Source organism: Hirundo rustica, chromosome 3 (assembly GCF_015227805.2).
Source record: "Hirundo rustica isolate bHirRus1 chromosome 3, bHirRus1.pri.v3, whole genome shotgun sequence".
Taxonomy (NCBI): Eukaryota; Metazoa; Chordata; class Aves; order Passeriformes; family Hirundinidae; genus Hirundo; species Hirundo rustica.
Window position 1 is genome coordinate 84,745,893 of NC_053452.1, and position 16,148 is coordinate 84,762,040.

Here is a 16,148-nt window from a genome sequence, read left to right on the forward strand (position 1 = left end):
TCCTTAGTGCTTAATTTACTTCCCAAGCTCATATGGGTTGTCAGAAAGGCAGGCAAGAGAAAAATGCCCATACTCTTCTGCTCCCCCATCCATTTGCACTTGTGGGAAAGATGCTGTCTAGGGAAATCCAGGAGGTCCCCTTTGCCCACCAAAAACCTGTAAGTTTTACAGCCCCTCCCTGGACTATGGCCTCATAAACATGCCTTGAAAGACAAGCAGGTGCCCTGCCCCCATTTTACAGATGACTTAACAGGTGTTGGCAAGTATCATTAGAAACAGAGCCCTGGCCTAAGTTTGTGTCCACAGCACAGCCCTAAAATGCTCCTTATTCATAGCCAGGTGGCCCTGCAGAGCTGTCTCATCATGCCCACATGTTTGCTCATGCTGCCTGAAACTGGGGGCTTTCACCTGGAGCAGGAGCTCCAAGCTGCCCTTGGCCAGGGGTGCATCCTTGCTCCCAGCCCCGGCTCCAGCAGCACAGCCATCCTCCACTGCTGGGAGGATTTGCTCAGACTTTCCATGTCTCATTAGCTGGGGCCTGCAACGTCTAGGGTTTTGTTTAAAGAAAAAACCTGGAAAAATTAATTTTAAAAGTTACTTGAAAAAAGTTTTTAGTCACAAATTCAGTTAGGGAATGACTAGGAAGTAGCTGTCTGAGAAATATTAGTTCAGCTCAGTTGGGCTGCTTATTCTGCTAATTTCCTTATCCCTTCAGGCAACAGCATGGGCAACAACTAAGATCCAGTATATGAAGAATAATGATGTTCCCTGGCTATAGTTGCAACTCAGATAAAAATTCATAGCATTCAAATGTAATGTCATGCAGGAACAGAATAATTCATCCCTTAAAGTACAATATTTGTATTGGACAGATCATGTTTAATCTGATATCTCCCATAATTTCTATATTTCCATTGACAGCATGTATTTTTTCTAATTTATTTTAATTTTGTGTATGCAGTCTGCACCTATGAAATGCCCCTATTTTCCCCACATTCCCTGTTGGTTAATAGATGGACTCATGGTAGCGATTTGTAATATTACAGGCAAGGGAGGATGTGATCCACATGCTGAAGACCGAGAAAACCAAACCTGAAGTTTTAGAAGCTCATTATGGGTCTGCAACTCCAGAGAATGTGCTTCGAGTGCTACACAGGGATGCCATCCTTGCCCAAGAAAAATCTATAGGGGAAGACGTCTATGAGAAACCAATTTCAGAGGTAACAACTTCTTGATTGACAACATTATGGCTGTGCAGGGGGAAGCCTACCAGAAGTGAGACTCCATATAATTTGGATGCAGGCAAAGCATGTAAGAGGATAACACAGAATTTGTACACCGAAAACAGAACCTTGTTCACTCATATGCAGAACCATTTGTAAGAGAAGTCACTGGATTTGAACACAAATCATAAAGAGGTTGTATGCTTCCTTGGGCTGGTGCTGTTGAGCAAGACCAAAATCTTTGGGTGTTAAATTTCTAGTTTTTAAATTCCTTTCAATTATAGGCTTCCACCTCTACTGCTCACAGCACTGGTAACCACTCTTTGATTTTCTTGGCGTACTAGAACACTGTCATGAGGGTAGTTCAGAAAAGAAGACCTTTGGAGATTGACTTTGACCGTATTTATGGGATCATAAATCCATATTCATTTTATGTCACTTAAACTCTAGGACTGCAAAGTCAGTTCAGCCCTTTAAGGAGACTTACAGGACTCCTCACTTTAAAATTTAAGCAATAAATGAATGTCATATACACCTAAGAATCAGAGTAGACCTGAGAATGTCTGAGGCCAGTGTGAATGCCAAAATAAACAGCCATTGCTCCTGTTCATAGTTTCATAACAGTCCAGGTCATGGGGAAGGAGCATGCAACAACATACAGTATAACATAGTGTAGTGCCTGTCTAAATCTTCATAGTTCATCCAATTAGAACATTTAATTTGTTCACCAGGAGTTGTGTTTACCATGGGATATTTTTGTACTGTGTATTCTCATTGAAGCATCTCCTGGAATTTTTGGGATGATAGTAAATAAGGAAATAAAACCTTAGTATGTGAGAGAATGCATAAAATACTCTCAAACAAGATTAAAAGAGTTTAGCAAAGCTTTTTTCTAAAGAAGCTGATAATTTGACAGGCACCTCAGTGTAAATCTTTCATCATGTGCAGATTCACAAGGTTTACATTGAAATAAAATAGAAAAATTAAGTGCAAAAGATCTACTCTGAAAAGCTGAACTCAGCCTGGGTCTTTTATAAAATGCAATGATGTTTTCACTTTGACTGCTATGATCAGCTTTTGGAGAGCAAATTGCCATGGTCTTCCTGCTCTCTTATTTCCCCTAGTTTGTTGAGGTACCCTGTGAAACAACAGCAGCTGGGGCTGAGGAAGATGATATTCTCACAAGGCAAAAGTTGGGGGTGGGCACAGCAGGCTCTGCCAGCCACCATGCCAGGAGCAGGCAACCAGACAAGTACCAAGGATGAGGGCTGCTTTGGCAGGGAGGAGGCTGGAGTTAGTTATCTGCACCCAAGAAGCAGCAAAAGGTGCAACATGAATAGCCATGGTGGATTTGGAGTGCCCTGGCAACATTTTTTAATACAGAGAGCTCTCTGGTTTTAATGTTTGAAAGAAAACAGGCTGAGGGGAAACTTCTAAGGCTTATAATTTAATTATATTTGTTAATGTAAAACTGAATCTGGTCAGAATCTCAATAATTTGAATCTTTTATCTTAGCAGACTTATATGTGTATTAAAAATGCGTAACACAAATTTCAGCCTTCAGATTACAGTTTATGCTCCACATGCAAGTGTCTAGTCCCCATACAGGTGTGTGAATTCAGGCTCCCAGGCTCTGAGTCCTGATCTACAGCTTTTTCCCTGTGAGTGTGCACAGCACCTCACCACAGGGGAAATACGGCACTGCAACAATATTATTTGTTACCCAAAAGCTAAGTGAAGTTCTGTCCTTTGTGTATCTGAAAACCGTGCAAAAGTTTATTGCTAATATGTCATCCAAATAAATCATTACTTTCACGGGGCAGTTATTCTTATTTCTAGTCACTGCTTTATGTAAAACCCAAGACATAAAATTACAGGACTTGCATTTACCAAACACAACATTGTTGGTTAATAAATCAGATGAAGTAAGCAAGGAGACCTTTAAAACAGGCTGCTCTCCTTTCCTACAATCCAGCTGGACAGACTTGAAGAAAAGCAGAAAGAGACGTATCGGCGCATGCTGGAACAGCTGCTCTTGGCAGAAAAGTGCCATCGTCGCACCGTTTACGAGCTAGAAAACGAGAAACATAAACATACAGATTACATGAACAAGAGCGATGACTTTACCAACCTCTTGGAACAGGAGCGGGAGAGGTGAGTAAAAGACTCCCCCAGTGCCGCAGTGCTCGTCCCTTCAACAGTGACATGGCCTGGTATTTTCTGTGTTTAAATGACAAGAAACTTACGTGTAAAATATCTGTAAATGGCGCTCCACTCATGTCATTTGTAAGTACGTTACCGTGCAAGCCTGGAGCTGGAGGAATACCACTGAATGTTCCTCTAGTGTGAGCTTGAATTAAGAAACAAATTTGTTTTGAATTAGTCATGCCCATTTTGGGTTCACCTCCAGGTAGCTTTTGATCAGATGTTATTTATGTTGGCTAAGTTTGGGACTGTCTTGCTTAGCTAAGCGCTAAGTTTTGTGAAGGGCAGAGCACTGTTGTCACAGCAGGAGGGTAGGGCAAGGAAAACCACAGCACACATAAGGATACTGGGCATATAAGTGGTGGGACTCTGCCATGCCCTTTGCATTTAGGCTTGCAAAGTCACAAACTAGTTGCATTCTTTTTCATATTTTGAAAACACATGCCTCAGGCAAGTTTATCTGTTCCTCTGGAAGAAAATATTATCAGGCATTACAAAATGTGCCCAGCCTGTGGTGGTCTATCTGCAGTGTTTATCTCACGGTGTCACACACCCCACATTTCTTTTTGTGTGTGTGTGTCTATCCTGCTTGTTGAGCGAGTAATGCGTGCTCTGTGTCTCTAAGAAAAGAAAGATCACCTACCTTAGCTGAAGACTGAGCACTCAGTAACAGCCTCAGTTTTTCAATATGAAATTTTTGTGCTTATACCAAAATGCTTGAAATCAATCCATGTTGTGTTTCTTTTCTTTTTTCTCTTTTTTTTTTTAAAAAAAAGGCCCTAAGAAAAATACTTAAGGCAAGTTCAAAGAAGAAATGCTTTTGAGGAAACCACAGACTTGTGGCAGACGTTTTCAAAAAGCCAGGAGCAAAACTGTTTAGCATATTTCCTGAACTCAGTTCAGTGCCAGCTTTGAGTAGGTGGCACATGAGCTACAGTGACCATATTTCCTGCTTTAATAGGTTCTGGTTTTGTTCTGTCTTTACTTTCCTGGGTTGATTGGCAAACTTTAAAGAACAATAATGCTTCTGCATCTTAGCAAATTGATTCTCACAGTAGAAAATGAAAATGTAAAAATAAATACATTTTAATAAATAAAAAATATTGTATTTTCAAGTAAGGAGCAACTTCACATCTGATTCTCATAGAAGATACTTTGTCTCTATGCTGAATATACATGTATGTGTGGACATGCAGCCACTAAAATGCTACAAAAGTGGTATTAAAATACCATTTACATTTGTCTTTACATTTTAATAGTCACATTAATTTTACAATTATTGCCTTCTTATTATTCCCTCTCAATTTGTGAAGGCCGTGAAATAGTCTGTTATTATGACCTGGGTTGAATTAACTTCCTTTAATTATGTGATTAAAGAACTTTTTGTCTTACCACTACTAAGATACCATGTCCCATATCTGTGGTGATGGAATGGCTTCTTAGGAAAGCCCAAAAGTGGCAACAGATTTTGTCAAAAAGAAAGAGTTTGAAGTGGAAAAAGTAAGTTGCAACTGATTAAAACATACAAGAGACTCATACTCAATCTGCATATTGGGACAGAGAACTGACCTGCCCAAAGGCATTTTTTAAAGTCCTGCATAGGCATTCTTGTTTTATAAGTACCACTATACATATAATTCATTTTACTGTGGTACTTTGAGGGTTATTTTATTAAGAGCTGAACAGACTTGTAGTCTCCATGAAAACGAAAAGGGACACAGCGTTGAACTTTGCCCGTCAGCCACTCTGCTGCACTCACAGTTATAATGTTAATGAGACAGGGTGAGCCAGAGGAAGAACAGTGCTGCAGGATGGCCATCTCACAGCAGTCTGCTACAATGAGAGAAGTAATAATTTCTATACTGGATCTAAGTAATTTCAGTAATTCCTTTCCTCACAATATTTTATCAATCTTTTCTAACCATTCTTGTCTACATCAGCTTTCACAGACCACATCTGCTTTTGCTGTCTTGTGAAAGTTTGAACAAAGCAAAAAGGGAATTCTTTAAGAAAGAAATATACCTCAGTTCTAATGTATGTCTAACACTCTCTTAATGTATTTACTTTGGAATATTTTTTTACATGCACTTTCATACATTATCTCTAATCCATCTACAACAACATGATATGAAAGCAAACAGTTCCTATGGGTGACTAATTATTAGGTCAGCCTCACAGGAAGGAAGTAACAGGAAAACATGATTTCTCAAAAATAATGACGCATGAAAAGTATAAAAAAGAGAAAATTGTGCACTGGGATATTCAAAATGTAGACAGCTGGGAGCATGGGAGTAAATGGAGAAGGCTGAAGGGCCTCACTGTTGCTGTTGGCTCTGCAAGACCAAGTGCAACTGACCTGAAGAAAGATTGTGGGAAATGTTGGCACGTTACAGGGAAAGAGTATTGAGGACCATTTGCCAGGTGGAGATGAAAGAAATCTGGTACTTTTAGTGGAAGATGCTTCTACAGAAATGGTGGCTAAAGGGTTTTGCAAATTTCCCTATAGTATTTTATAATAATATCTAATGATGTTTGAAAGTTATGGACAGTATTTTCTATTTTTCTCTGCAATCAAATTTCCCATTTCAATGCTTGTCCACCTCAGTTGCTGTTTCTCTAACATCAAGTTGTCCTTGGGTATCTCCAATTACGGGGAATTCAGAAGCAGACATCATCCTGGAGCCTCCTGAGGAGGCTGAGGAATATGGAGAAGAGATGAAGGCCCCCAGACCCCCTCAAAGTCTTGGATGACAGATGGTGGTGTAAGGAGTCTGGTCTGAGAGGTGGAGAATGAAGGGTGTGGTCAGAACTGCACTGATGCTGTGGCTTGAAGTGGGCACTTGGAGAGCAGCAGACCAGGCATCGGTAGCCTCAGGGATAAAATTAGTCTTCCCAGCACAGGCACCCTCATGAACTTCAGCTGTGCTTTGGGGAGGGAGCTGGTGGCGTGACTTTGGGCTGAGCTGGGCACAGCTCAACCAGCTATTGGTACTTCATGAACCCAAAAATTCTTGTGTAAAGCAGGCTTAACATGGAATGGCACTTGGCTGTTCTCTATGCCGCCTAGTCCTAGCTCTCTTGCCTTCCCTTTTAGGGAACCGGGGGCAGAGTTGGGGAGAAATCTTTAGTTTATCAAATATAAACTTTTTCATTTGATCAGCAGAGGTGTGGTTTTTTGTTTTTTTTTTTTTGTTTGTTTGTTTGTTTGTTTGTTTTTCCCCTGGTAGAAAAGGGTTGAGATCTCTGTAATGTCAGCATTTCTCCAATATTTTGATTGACCTAGGAGATGAGGTTTAAAATGCTGACATTTTTAGAGGTGCTAATCTCTGAGAATTTTTTTCTTGTGCCCTTCTTTTAATCCTGTTGGTTGACAGCACATTTTGCTCCTATTAAAAGCACTGGAGAACTCCTATTGATTTTAATGGCCCAGAAAGAGCCTTGAGGTGAGGACCATTGAGCCAGTCCTTCCGGGACTTCTATCCAGGACGGATAGAAGAAATAGCCTGCAACAACGGGAGGAGGAGGGAATGTCTTTTATATGGATGAGATGTGGGTTGCTGAACAGAGAGCGTGATGTGGCAGAAAAGCTTTGTTGGAGCTCTGTAATGGGGGAACTGTGTGACTGCTTTGTGAGTAATTTGATCATTTACAGCATGATCCCTGAGACTGCTGAGACTCTGTCACCCCACCACACAGTGATCAGGAAATATACACCCAGTATCTCAGTGTTGTCTGCGCTATAGCATGGATATATTTTATTGTAAGTCTTCACTGAAGTGATGAGGATTTAATATTGGTTCTTGCTTTCTTCAGTGCTTCAAATTATTCTTTACAATCACTGCCAGTGTTCTCGGTGCACTGAAGCATTTCACGTTTTCCTCAAAGGCAAGGTTGAGGATTCAGTCTGTACTTCCTAAGCACTGCCCTGCTAAATCTGGTTTCATTTAAACTCTCTTTTTGAAGTACATGGCCATAATTAGATCTGCCTAGAGGAGACAGCAAGACTGTGACCCTGGCTCTTTCCTCCACAAAGTTCCCTTTCAGTCTTCATGTAAAATTGTCTCCTCTTTGCCTCCCCCATCGCAGCACCCCCAGCAAGGAATGCACTGGCAAGTCCCTCGGAGGTCTGTGATAATACATTCCTCTCGACTTCAGTCATGCTGGCACTGAGATGCTCTTGGCTGCTCTGCTGGTGATGTAATTCTGGGCCCACATCACCTGCAAAGGAAACTGATCTGTGAGCAATAAAGCACACAGCCCGCTTGAAACAAAAATGGGAGTGTTGATGTTAACAAGTTTTCGAACTCCCTCTTCCCCCTTTTTGCATTTCTGCTTTTATTACCAAAACTTCCCTTTCCCACGAGACGGCAGCACCAAGCCTTTCATTGGGAAGTGCTTGCCTTTTTGTTTCCCTGAACTTCATGGACCCAAGCAAGTGTAAAGGCTGAAGTGTGATTATAGATTGGAGATTTTGTGTGTGTTGCCTTTCAAGTTTGTGTTTTCCCTCGATTTTTACAAAGACTGTAAAAGAAAGGAGCTGGCAGGAAGACAGCAGAACAGAGTATCCATCAGTCAATTACTTGTTTAGAGAACAATCAAGCCAAAAATATGAAATGTTCAGAACTAATAAATTTCTGTGATTTACCACCATAAAGCCAAATTCTGTGGTAAGTATAGGCCCATACAGAAATATTGGGGTGAGCTATAAGATCCAAACATATAACACAGATTTTTGCATGTAACTGTAATCTGCTGGTGATTCCTCTAAAGTCTGGAAATTAAGTTACTTTACAGAAATATTTTTGCATCTTCTTTTTTTTTTTTTTTCCCCAAGAGTATTTACCTGTATTTCTACTCTGGCTTTTTTTCTCATATGACGATTGTTTCTGTGTCCTGGCTTCCTAATTGTGACCAAAAAAAAGGAAAAGCCATCCCAGTGGGACTTCACCATTGCCTACAGCAATTACTCATCTTACCAAACATTACTGGCCTTACTAGAGCACTGAGTCACTCTGTCTAATTTTCAGTAAGTGCATCTCTAAACTTTTAATATTATAATGTGGAAGACAAGAGCAGCAGTGCATTTTTTTTCCTTTTCTTTTCAGGCTGACATGTTATCAACATGGTTTGGAAAAGCTGGTTATTTTCTGTCGATGTAATATATTCACATGGTCACAAATCAGAAATTATGGGGTGGTCTATTAAAAGAAATTAATTCAAAAACCTGGCAATGACAAATACAGTTTCTGCACAGTTAAGTAAATCTGAAGGTCATCCATTTTGCAGGTCCTGTTTTACAGCTCTAGCTGACTGCAAGGCAGCAAAGTTTATGTTTTAACTAATGAATCTGGTCCCAATTTCCAACAAAATTGTTCCAAAGGTAATTTGAAAACGAGAGAACAAACAGTTACATCTGACTGTGGAGAAACAATATGAAAGTATTGCAAGTCTTACACAATGTGAGCTGGTACTAATCCAAATCCATCTCTTTACACTTGGATAGTCCTCAAAACTGTCCAGTCTTTCAGTCAGTTCTGGCATTATATAAAATGGCATCATGTGTTGTTTCAGCTACTTTTCCAAAATTTTTTCTAAGTAGGCATCAGCTCCACAGGCCTTGAGAGAGAATTATTATACAAAACTATATGTACTTCATTATTCCTAGCAAGTTTGCTTGCTAAAATCATCAATTCAAATGTTCCCAGGGTCAGACAGGGGGAAAAAAATTACTTCATTCAAAATCTACTCATGAACTCAAACTCTGTCCAGGGTGCAATAGGTAACAATTCTAACATTTAAGAGTCCTTTGGCATGTTTCAGAGTTATTATACTACTGAAATAAATATCAGTTCACAGCTCTACTGAGGCCATCTTTTTAAGTTGTCATTTTTTTATGCAAAGAAAACAAGTCTTGAATCAGGGTCATGTAGGGAAAATTGCTTCCTCATTCAGAAAGATTAGAAACAGGTTGCAGTTAAAAAGCCAGGTTTCAGTGAATTTCTAAAAATTTGAATAGATGCCACTTATTTACAAATATATGATAATAAGCACTCAGGCTTGAACGTGTTGGATATTTGCTTTATGTTTAAATGAAAGTTTACCTGTGCAGAGATGCACAGTCTAATTAGCAAAGTATATGACCTACTGCCCTAATGCCCAGCTAATATCCAAGATCTGCTCTGTATGGCCTGATAACGTCCATAAGTTGTATGAAGAGCCTCAAGATGTCATGTGACTAGGGGGGTTATTCTGAATCAGTGAGCCTTTATGGAAGCTTTCCTAACCCTAAACAGATGTAATGCTTTTTCCACCTCCTTTCCTCAAAAGGGTGCTAAGTCATGCATCTCTTCTCATTCCTGCAGTATCTCCAGCAGCAAAAGAGATTAGAAATAATGAGTTTTATATTTGCATCATTTCAGTTTTCATTTATTTTTAAGGCTTGATGGGGAAGAAATCTTAAGGCAGAAATAAAAAATCCAGGAGGTGCAAATACCCCGACGAAGCACTCTTGTGAGATTTGCCAAGGCCTGTGCAAACGTAAGGGTGGAGAATGCAAAATGTATAATTCACCATATATTTGTAAGGTACCTGAGTAAGTGCCTGGTTATAATATTGTGTTGCCATAATAAGTATTTCAACAAACCTTTTAAAAACTCATTAAGACATACCATTTTGGATGTAAGACTATTATTAATGTCAACAAAGAAAATCTGGTGACCTAATTCATAAGACCAGCTAGTCAAAAAAAATATCAAATAACCCTGTGATTATGCCACTCACCTGGACCATGACAGAGTTTTAATCCTTCCGTCAACCTGTTGGGACCTGAATCCACCCCTCAGAGGAGGCCCTCCTGGTCACATCACTGGCTCCTTGAGGTGTCTGTTCCCATTCTTCCTGGGGAAAATTATTCTGTTTTTACAAGTCACGTAATTTTGGGTTCTTTTCACCAAAGAGATTAAAATCTTCTTGTAGGTCAATGTCTGAGTATTCCAATTTCCCAGACAGAGGAATTCACTGGTCCAGACAGATCTCTTGATCATCTGAAAAAGGGAGGATTTTTCACTTGTTCACTTCTTGGTGAATTGGGCCAAGATACAGTCCTTTCTATCACCTGCTTTTCTTAAAATGACAAAAATGGAAACAAAATTACTGATCTGAAACAACCAAATGTTTCACTGAAATCCACATGAAACACTTTTTTCACTTGAATGAGAGAAAAAAAATTAAGCTTTTTAAAATATTTTTTTTTTTAATTTTTGGTTTAGCTCTGAAACTGAAAAATCGGTTACTCACACAGCTTTATTATGCAGTTGCTTATGTTAGGGAATGATTAATAGTAACGTAGCTGAATATGTAATGCCTAATGAGGAAAGATAAAGAAATGCACAGAAAATGAGGCTAAATTGTAGCAGAATGACAGCAATGCTTTTCTGATGACAGCAATTATGTCATAGCTGAAAAAGTATCTCTCGGTGACAAGTACATACATCATAGAATGAAAGTTCCTGTACAACTCCATTTAAAAAGTTCATTTTCAGAGGAACCAGAAAGGGATAGATGTATTCTCTTTCATCATTTAAATGTCAGGTTTTTCCTGGATGACTTCATTTATTTTACAATGATGCACAGCTTTCTACATTTTTTCATTTTGAAAATTACTGCCTGGGATAGAACGGTGGTTTCCAAAACCAGCAGGGGCAGAGCAGTGCCCGTCCCAGCGAAAGGCAGGAGGACAGAGCTCGTGTGACACGGGCACCGCTCACCCTGCAATAGAGGAGAGCCTGTCCTGCTTTCACTGCCTCATGGCCTCACCTGACAGAACAAGTGCTGTCGGTCCAACCTGCTTCCAGTGGCAAGCACCATCGCCTTGTGCCCGCCATTAGCACACCCAAGCTTTTACATCCATCTTCTTCAGGTCTTAGGAAAGAATTAATCTTGATGCTGGATTTTATGAGCACAAAGCTGGCATTGCTGCAATTCCTTTGAAGTCAGTAGAGCTCTTCTTGATTAATGGGATTAATAGAATCAGAGTAGGAATTCTGAAATGTGTGTATGCTTGTACCTGTAGAAGTCTATACATGTATATATAAATGTATTACGTACAGCAGTTTCTTGGGTGGAATTATAGCTTCTGCATGGGAGTCTGCTCTCCAGAAAATTAACTTGTTAGCAATACATAGTTCCTGTAAAATAATATAACTTATATATGCATTTTGGTTCATCATAGTAATTGCAATAACAATAGTAATAACAACAACAATAACAACAATAATAAATCATAATGGTAACAAAAACAACAATAACAATAATAATAATAACAGCGGTAATAATAGCAGTAATAATAGAAATAATTTTAATTACTATAATTTTTTTTACATCATTTCCACAGCCAAATTACGCTTTTGTGTTTTGAATTATTTTTGGTCAGTATTGCCTATTGGCTGTAAGCTTTTGCCTCTTTGTGCATGAGGCATCACGTGCACTTACATAGCTAGAAGATTTAAAAAAATAATAGTGATTTGTAAGTGAGGATGCTCAGTGGAAGTCTACAGCTAACAACTGAATACCTGATTAGAGAACAGGGCCAGATTGCATTAGCCCTGCAGTTATTCAGAGGGCAATACAGACATGGAAGAAAAAAAATTGAAGACAAAGACAAGCACAGCACCTTCTAATTCACACTTTCTGTATGAATCTGGCCCAGTTTCTCCTTGCTTGCTCTCCATCTCAGAACCTGAATTTTCCCTATCCTTTTTTTTTTTTGCTATTCATATACTCAACAGGCTCCAGTCAGGACATGATCTTGGAAAGGGGTAGTGCAAAGTAGAATTATTTCAGTCTGAGGAGAGAAATAAAACCACACGTGCTGTTTTTGTGGCCAGGGACGCACAGGGGCTGGTGCAAGTAAGTGTTTCTTTGAATGGAAGCACTGACAGCTCCTGTTCTTGTGCAATGGTTGTGGTCAGCCTGTCTCTCTTGTCCTCAGAACAAAGCCCTTGCTTTTAAAGACATGTATTTCATAAGGCCCAAATAACCTCAGGTGAAGAATGATGTTCAGTTCAGGCAAGATGATGGGACTACCAAGGATGTACAACAGCAAATCTGGGCAATCAAAATACAAGATCTGCTCAAAAATCAGATGCTGGTGAACATTCATATTTATATGTGTACTGGTTGAGTATTTTTGGTTTGGGTTTGGGTGGGTTTTTTTTTGTTTTCTTTCTTCTCTTTATCTTTTCCTTTTAAAATTCTTCATTGATTGCATTCCAGATATTTATGGGAGTGGTTTTTGGATTCTGCTCTAAGCAACTAGAAGTAAAAGGTTAAAAGAGCAAGCTCAAACCTCTGGTGAGCCTAGGCCCTGTGTGCTGGCTGGGGAGGGGAGCAGTGGGGACAGACTCTTCTCTAACTGCCTCCCAATAGACACAAATCTAACGCAATCAGCAAACCTTAGAATTGCATGAGCTGTAATAAATACCTATGTGGTAATCAAAAAGCTTTGTTTAGGTGTGGAGGGGTTTATTTCACAGTTTTTTCACAGTTGTGATGGGTTTGATTTGTTTTGTTTTGTTTTTTTGAGGGGAGAGGTGCCCATTTATGCTGCACCTCCAGAAAACCGGCAGAAAGCACTAGCAAAGGCAGGGCCGTGGGATGGATGTGGCGGACAAGTGTGTGCTTCTTTGTGTTCAGGGCAAGAGCTGAGGGTTCTGGCATGAAAAATAATGGAAATACCTTCACAGCTTTTCAGGCTGAGAGTTAGGGCATGACATATTAGGATGTGGTGTGACAGCCAGGATTACTCAGTGCTGATGTTAAAATCCATCAGTCCGTCTCTAGATCATAAAAGCAGTTGCTGGCTGCTCTTTTACAGCATTTGAAAAATTTTCTGAGGATTCAATATTTGCTAGATCATTGATAATATGACACTCACAGGAAGTAATTTAAAAATCAAGAAGGAATCTTCATATGATTATTTATTTTTCTCTGCTTTTATTGGTGTATATTGTAGTATTCTTATGCCATTGTGACTGAATATCATATGAACAAGTGCACACAAAGGCTGCATTTCTGAAGAAGTCTGAGACCTTGCACTGACAGAGATGAGTTTTTATATTGTCTCCACATGAATAGTTACTTGCTCTCAAGCTGCATTGCTGTTGTACAGCTGTGTGAGCTTCTCCATGCTCAACTAGCCCAGTGTGTGCAATTATATTAATGATGTTATTTCCTAGATACAGATTTTAAACTGCGTCACTCTTATCTTTTTTTGGTACACTTTCCAATGTTTGTGACCCTCTTGTGGTGACTCCAGACACACCATCACTCGCATGGTTTGATGTTAAAATGAAGCAGGAATTCTTTGGACTCTGTTTTCCCTCATTTTTCCTGCCCACTAGTTTTACTCACTCATATTCCAGTGATGTCAAATGGGGAGCAGTGAGGTAGACAACCTATAGTTTTAGGTGTAGGACTCAGGTGCCTTTCAATCCCAGTCAATCACTGGGTTACCTTGCTTGAAGGAAGGGTCAGTGAGAAGAAGTACAAAAGAAAAGGAAGTCCAGGAAAGGTCAGCAGGACTGAGAGCAATGGGGCAAGAACTGAACTCACGGACCCGGATCGTAAAGAATGAGGAATAGCAAAGAGACAGGTTTAGGCCAACAGAACAAAAGCAACAGAAAGGAGAAAATCTCTCAGGATTAATCTCACATCCTAGACCCAGTTGGAGCAAAAGAGGCCAAGACATTCCCAGAAGACTAATTCTCTCTGGGTAAACTGAGAATAGACATGGTTCTCCCTGCTTTTAAAGCCTTGAGCTCACTTTTCCACCTAATTTTTCCCCATGAATACCTAGCACCTCAAAAGTGAGTACTTTAGAAAAACAAGGGTGGAGCCCAGAGCGGGTAGACAATGTTAGTGAGGTGCTGTGAGAGAACACAGGTAGGTGAAGTGGCCAGCACTAACAAGTCCTGGTGCTTATTCCCAAAATATAACCAAATCATATCGTGAAAAAATGACTGTGACTTAGACAGGCCCTGCTTCAGCTGTAACCACTTTTACTTAAAAGAACCCAGCACTGGAGATGCTGAGCTTTCCAGCTATCAAAAGGACACGCACAAGTGCTAAGAAAGCAGAAAACCAAAAGGAAGAGGGTAGAGTGCAACAAGAAAAAAAAAAAAAAAAAAAGAAGCCAGAAATGCTTTTGTTAAACTTTTGAATCGTGCTTCCACAAAAGGCAGCAGATACCAATGTCGGGTGATTTTCATGCTGTAATAAAGAGAAAAATAATTTAAAACCTAGGCAGCATGACTTATTTAGAAAGATCTGAGGAGTAATAAAAAAGCCAGTGTGCTAACGTGTGTGTACGCACAGAGTTTCTTTAACAGCTGCATGGAACAACCTGTTTTAAATAAGAACAAAGGTGAACAAAGCCAGTTGTCAGCACAGCTCACCAAATGAAGTTTTTAAATGTGTATGATGTAAGCCATATAAAGTGTATTGCCTGACATACAACGGCACAGAGTCCAAATGGAAGTCTTTTTCTCAGGCTTTTTCTACGAAGTCATGTTTCAAGAATTTACTGGATTTATCTTCATTATTTATTTCTCTCTCCCCAGAATGCCCAATGGATCACCTTGCTCACTATATCTTCAGTGGCAAATTAAAATCAGCCTCTTCCCTCCCTAAATATTCAAAATTTTCTTGTTCTATCAAGATGCCACTGAATCAATTTATATCTCTTGCACCCAGAACAGACAGCTGTAAGCAGAAAGTGAAGGTCAGGTCTGACTGACCAAATGAGTTTGACTTAACCTAGAGAAGGGTAGAAAAGAAAAACAAAATAATGATGGAAGATTTTTCACTGCTTTGAAGCTTTTATGAACAAAAAATAAAAAAGTCTGGCAAGCACACAGTGTACCTTTTCATGTGTGTAAGTAAACACAAATTTAGCAAAAGCTTTGCTTTGCACAAACAGAAATACTTGAGCTTTTTGTAACATGTTGGAGAACTTGGAGAGAGTTGCAATCTCTCTGCTTTCACTATAAATGTTACGTGTGTTTCTGCAATGAAGGTAAAGAGGCAACGGAGAGCAGGGCAGTCTGCTAGGAAGGTCACAAAGTTCTGTTTACAGAGAATTTTGTGATCAGGCAATAATTTGTTTACAAGCCTCTAAGATCCACAAGAGGACTCTATTGCTGTGCATAGTTAGGAAATTTTTAAAGAGAGCAGCTTATCAAAGAAATGTGTAGTCTATTAGCACATCATTAAATTTTTAAACTGATTCCATCTTTTGCTTCCCAGTTACTCTCCTCTGTAGTAGGCAATCATGCCAGATGCAAAGTATCATTTCTGACTTTCAGAGATAAGTTGAAATTTGGGATTCCTATCTATTCCCTCTGCTGCTTTTATTTCTTGTTATTTTTCTTATCTGGTCTCACAATATTGCAAGTGCTGCTTTACTCAGGAATGTGTTTCTTGAACTGCTTCATCCCAATGAAAGCATGAACAAAAAAATTCATGAGCAAGTTAAATTTTCCCAGCCTTTGAAGCGACTTAAATTTGAAGGTACTCTTGAGAAATAACAACATATGGATTACCTTTATATTTTTATATAGGCACATAATGTGATTTCTAAGCAGTAAAAGAAAAGCTGTAAATATTAAAGGCCTGTTTGACCTTAGCTGTGACATCCTACCTGATATCCCCTATAGGTCTGGT

The 16,148-nt window shown here is 39.5% G+C and overlaps 1 protein-coding gene across 5 annotated transcripts in view; it reads left to right on the forward strand.

The window, feature by feature from the left end:
• FILIP1 (filamin A interacting protein 1) overlaps positions 1-16,148 on the forward strand; it is a 72,019-nt gene that overhangs the window by 28,795 nt on the left and 27,076 nt on the right. For all 5 annotated transcript variants that reach the window (XM_040057753.1, XM_040057749.1, XM_040057750.2 and 2 more), the window contains exons 3-4: positions 1,047-1,220; positions 3,199-3,377. In XM_040057753.1, coding sequence (XP_039913687.1) covers positions 1,047-1,220; positions 3,199-3,377 — 353 coding nt within the window. The remainder of the gene's footprint in view (positions 1-1,046; positions 1,221-3,198; positions 3,378-16,148) is intronic.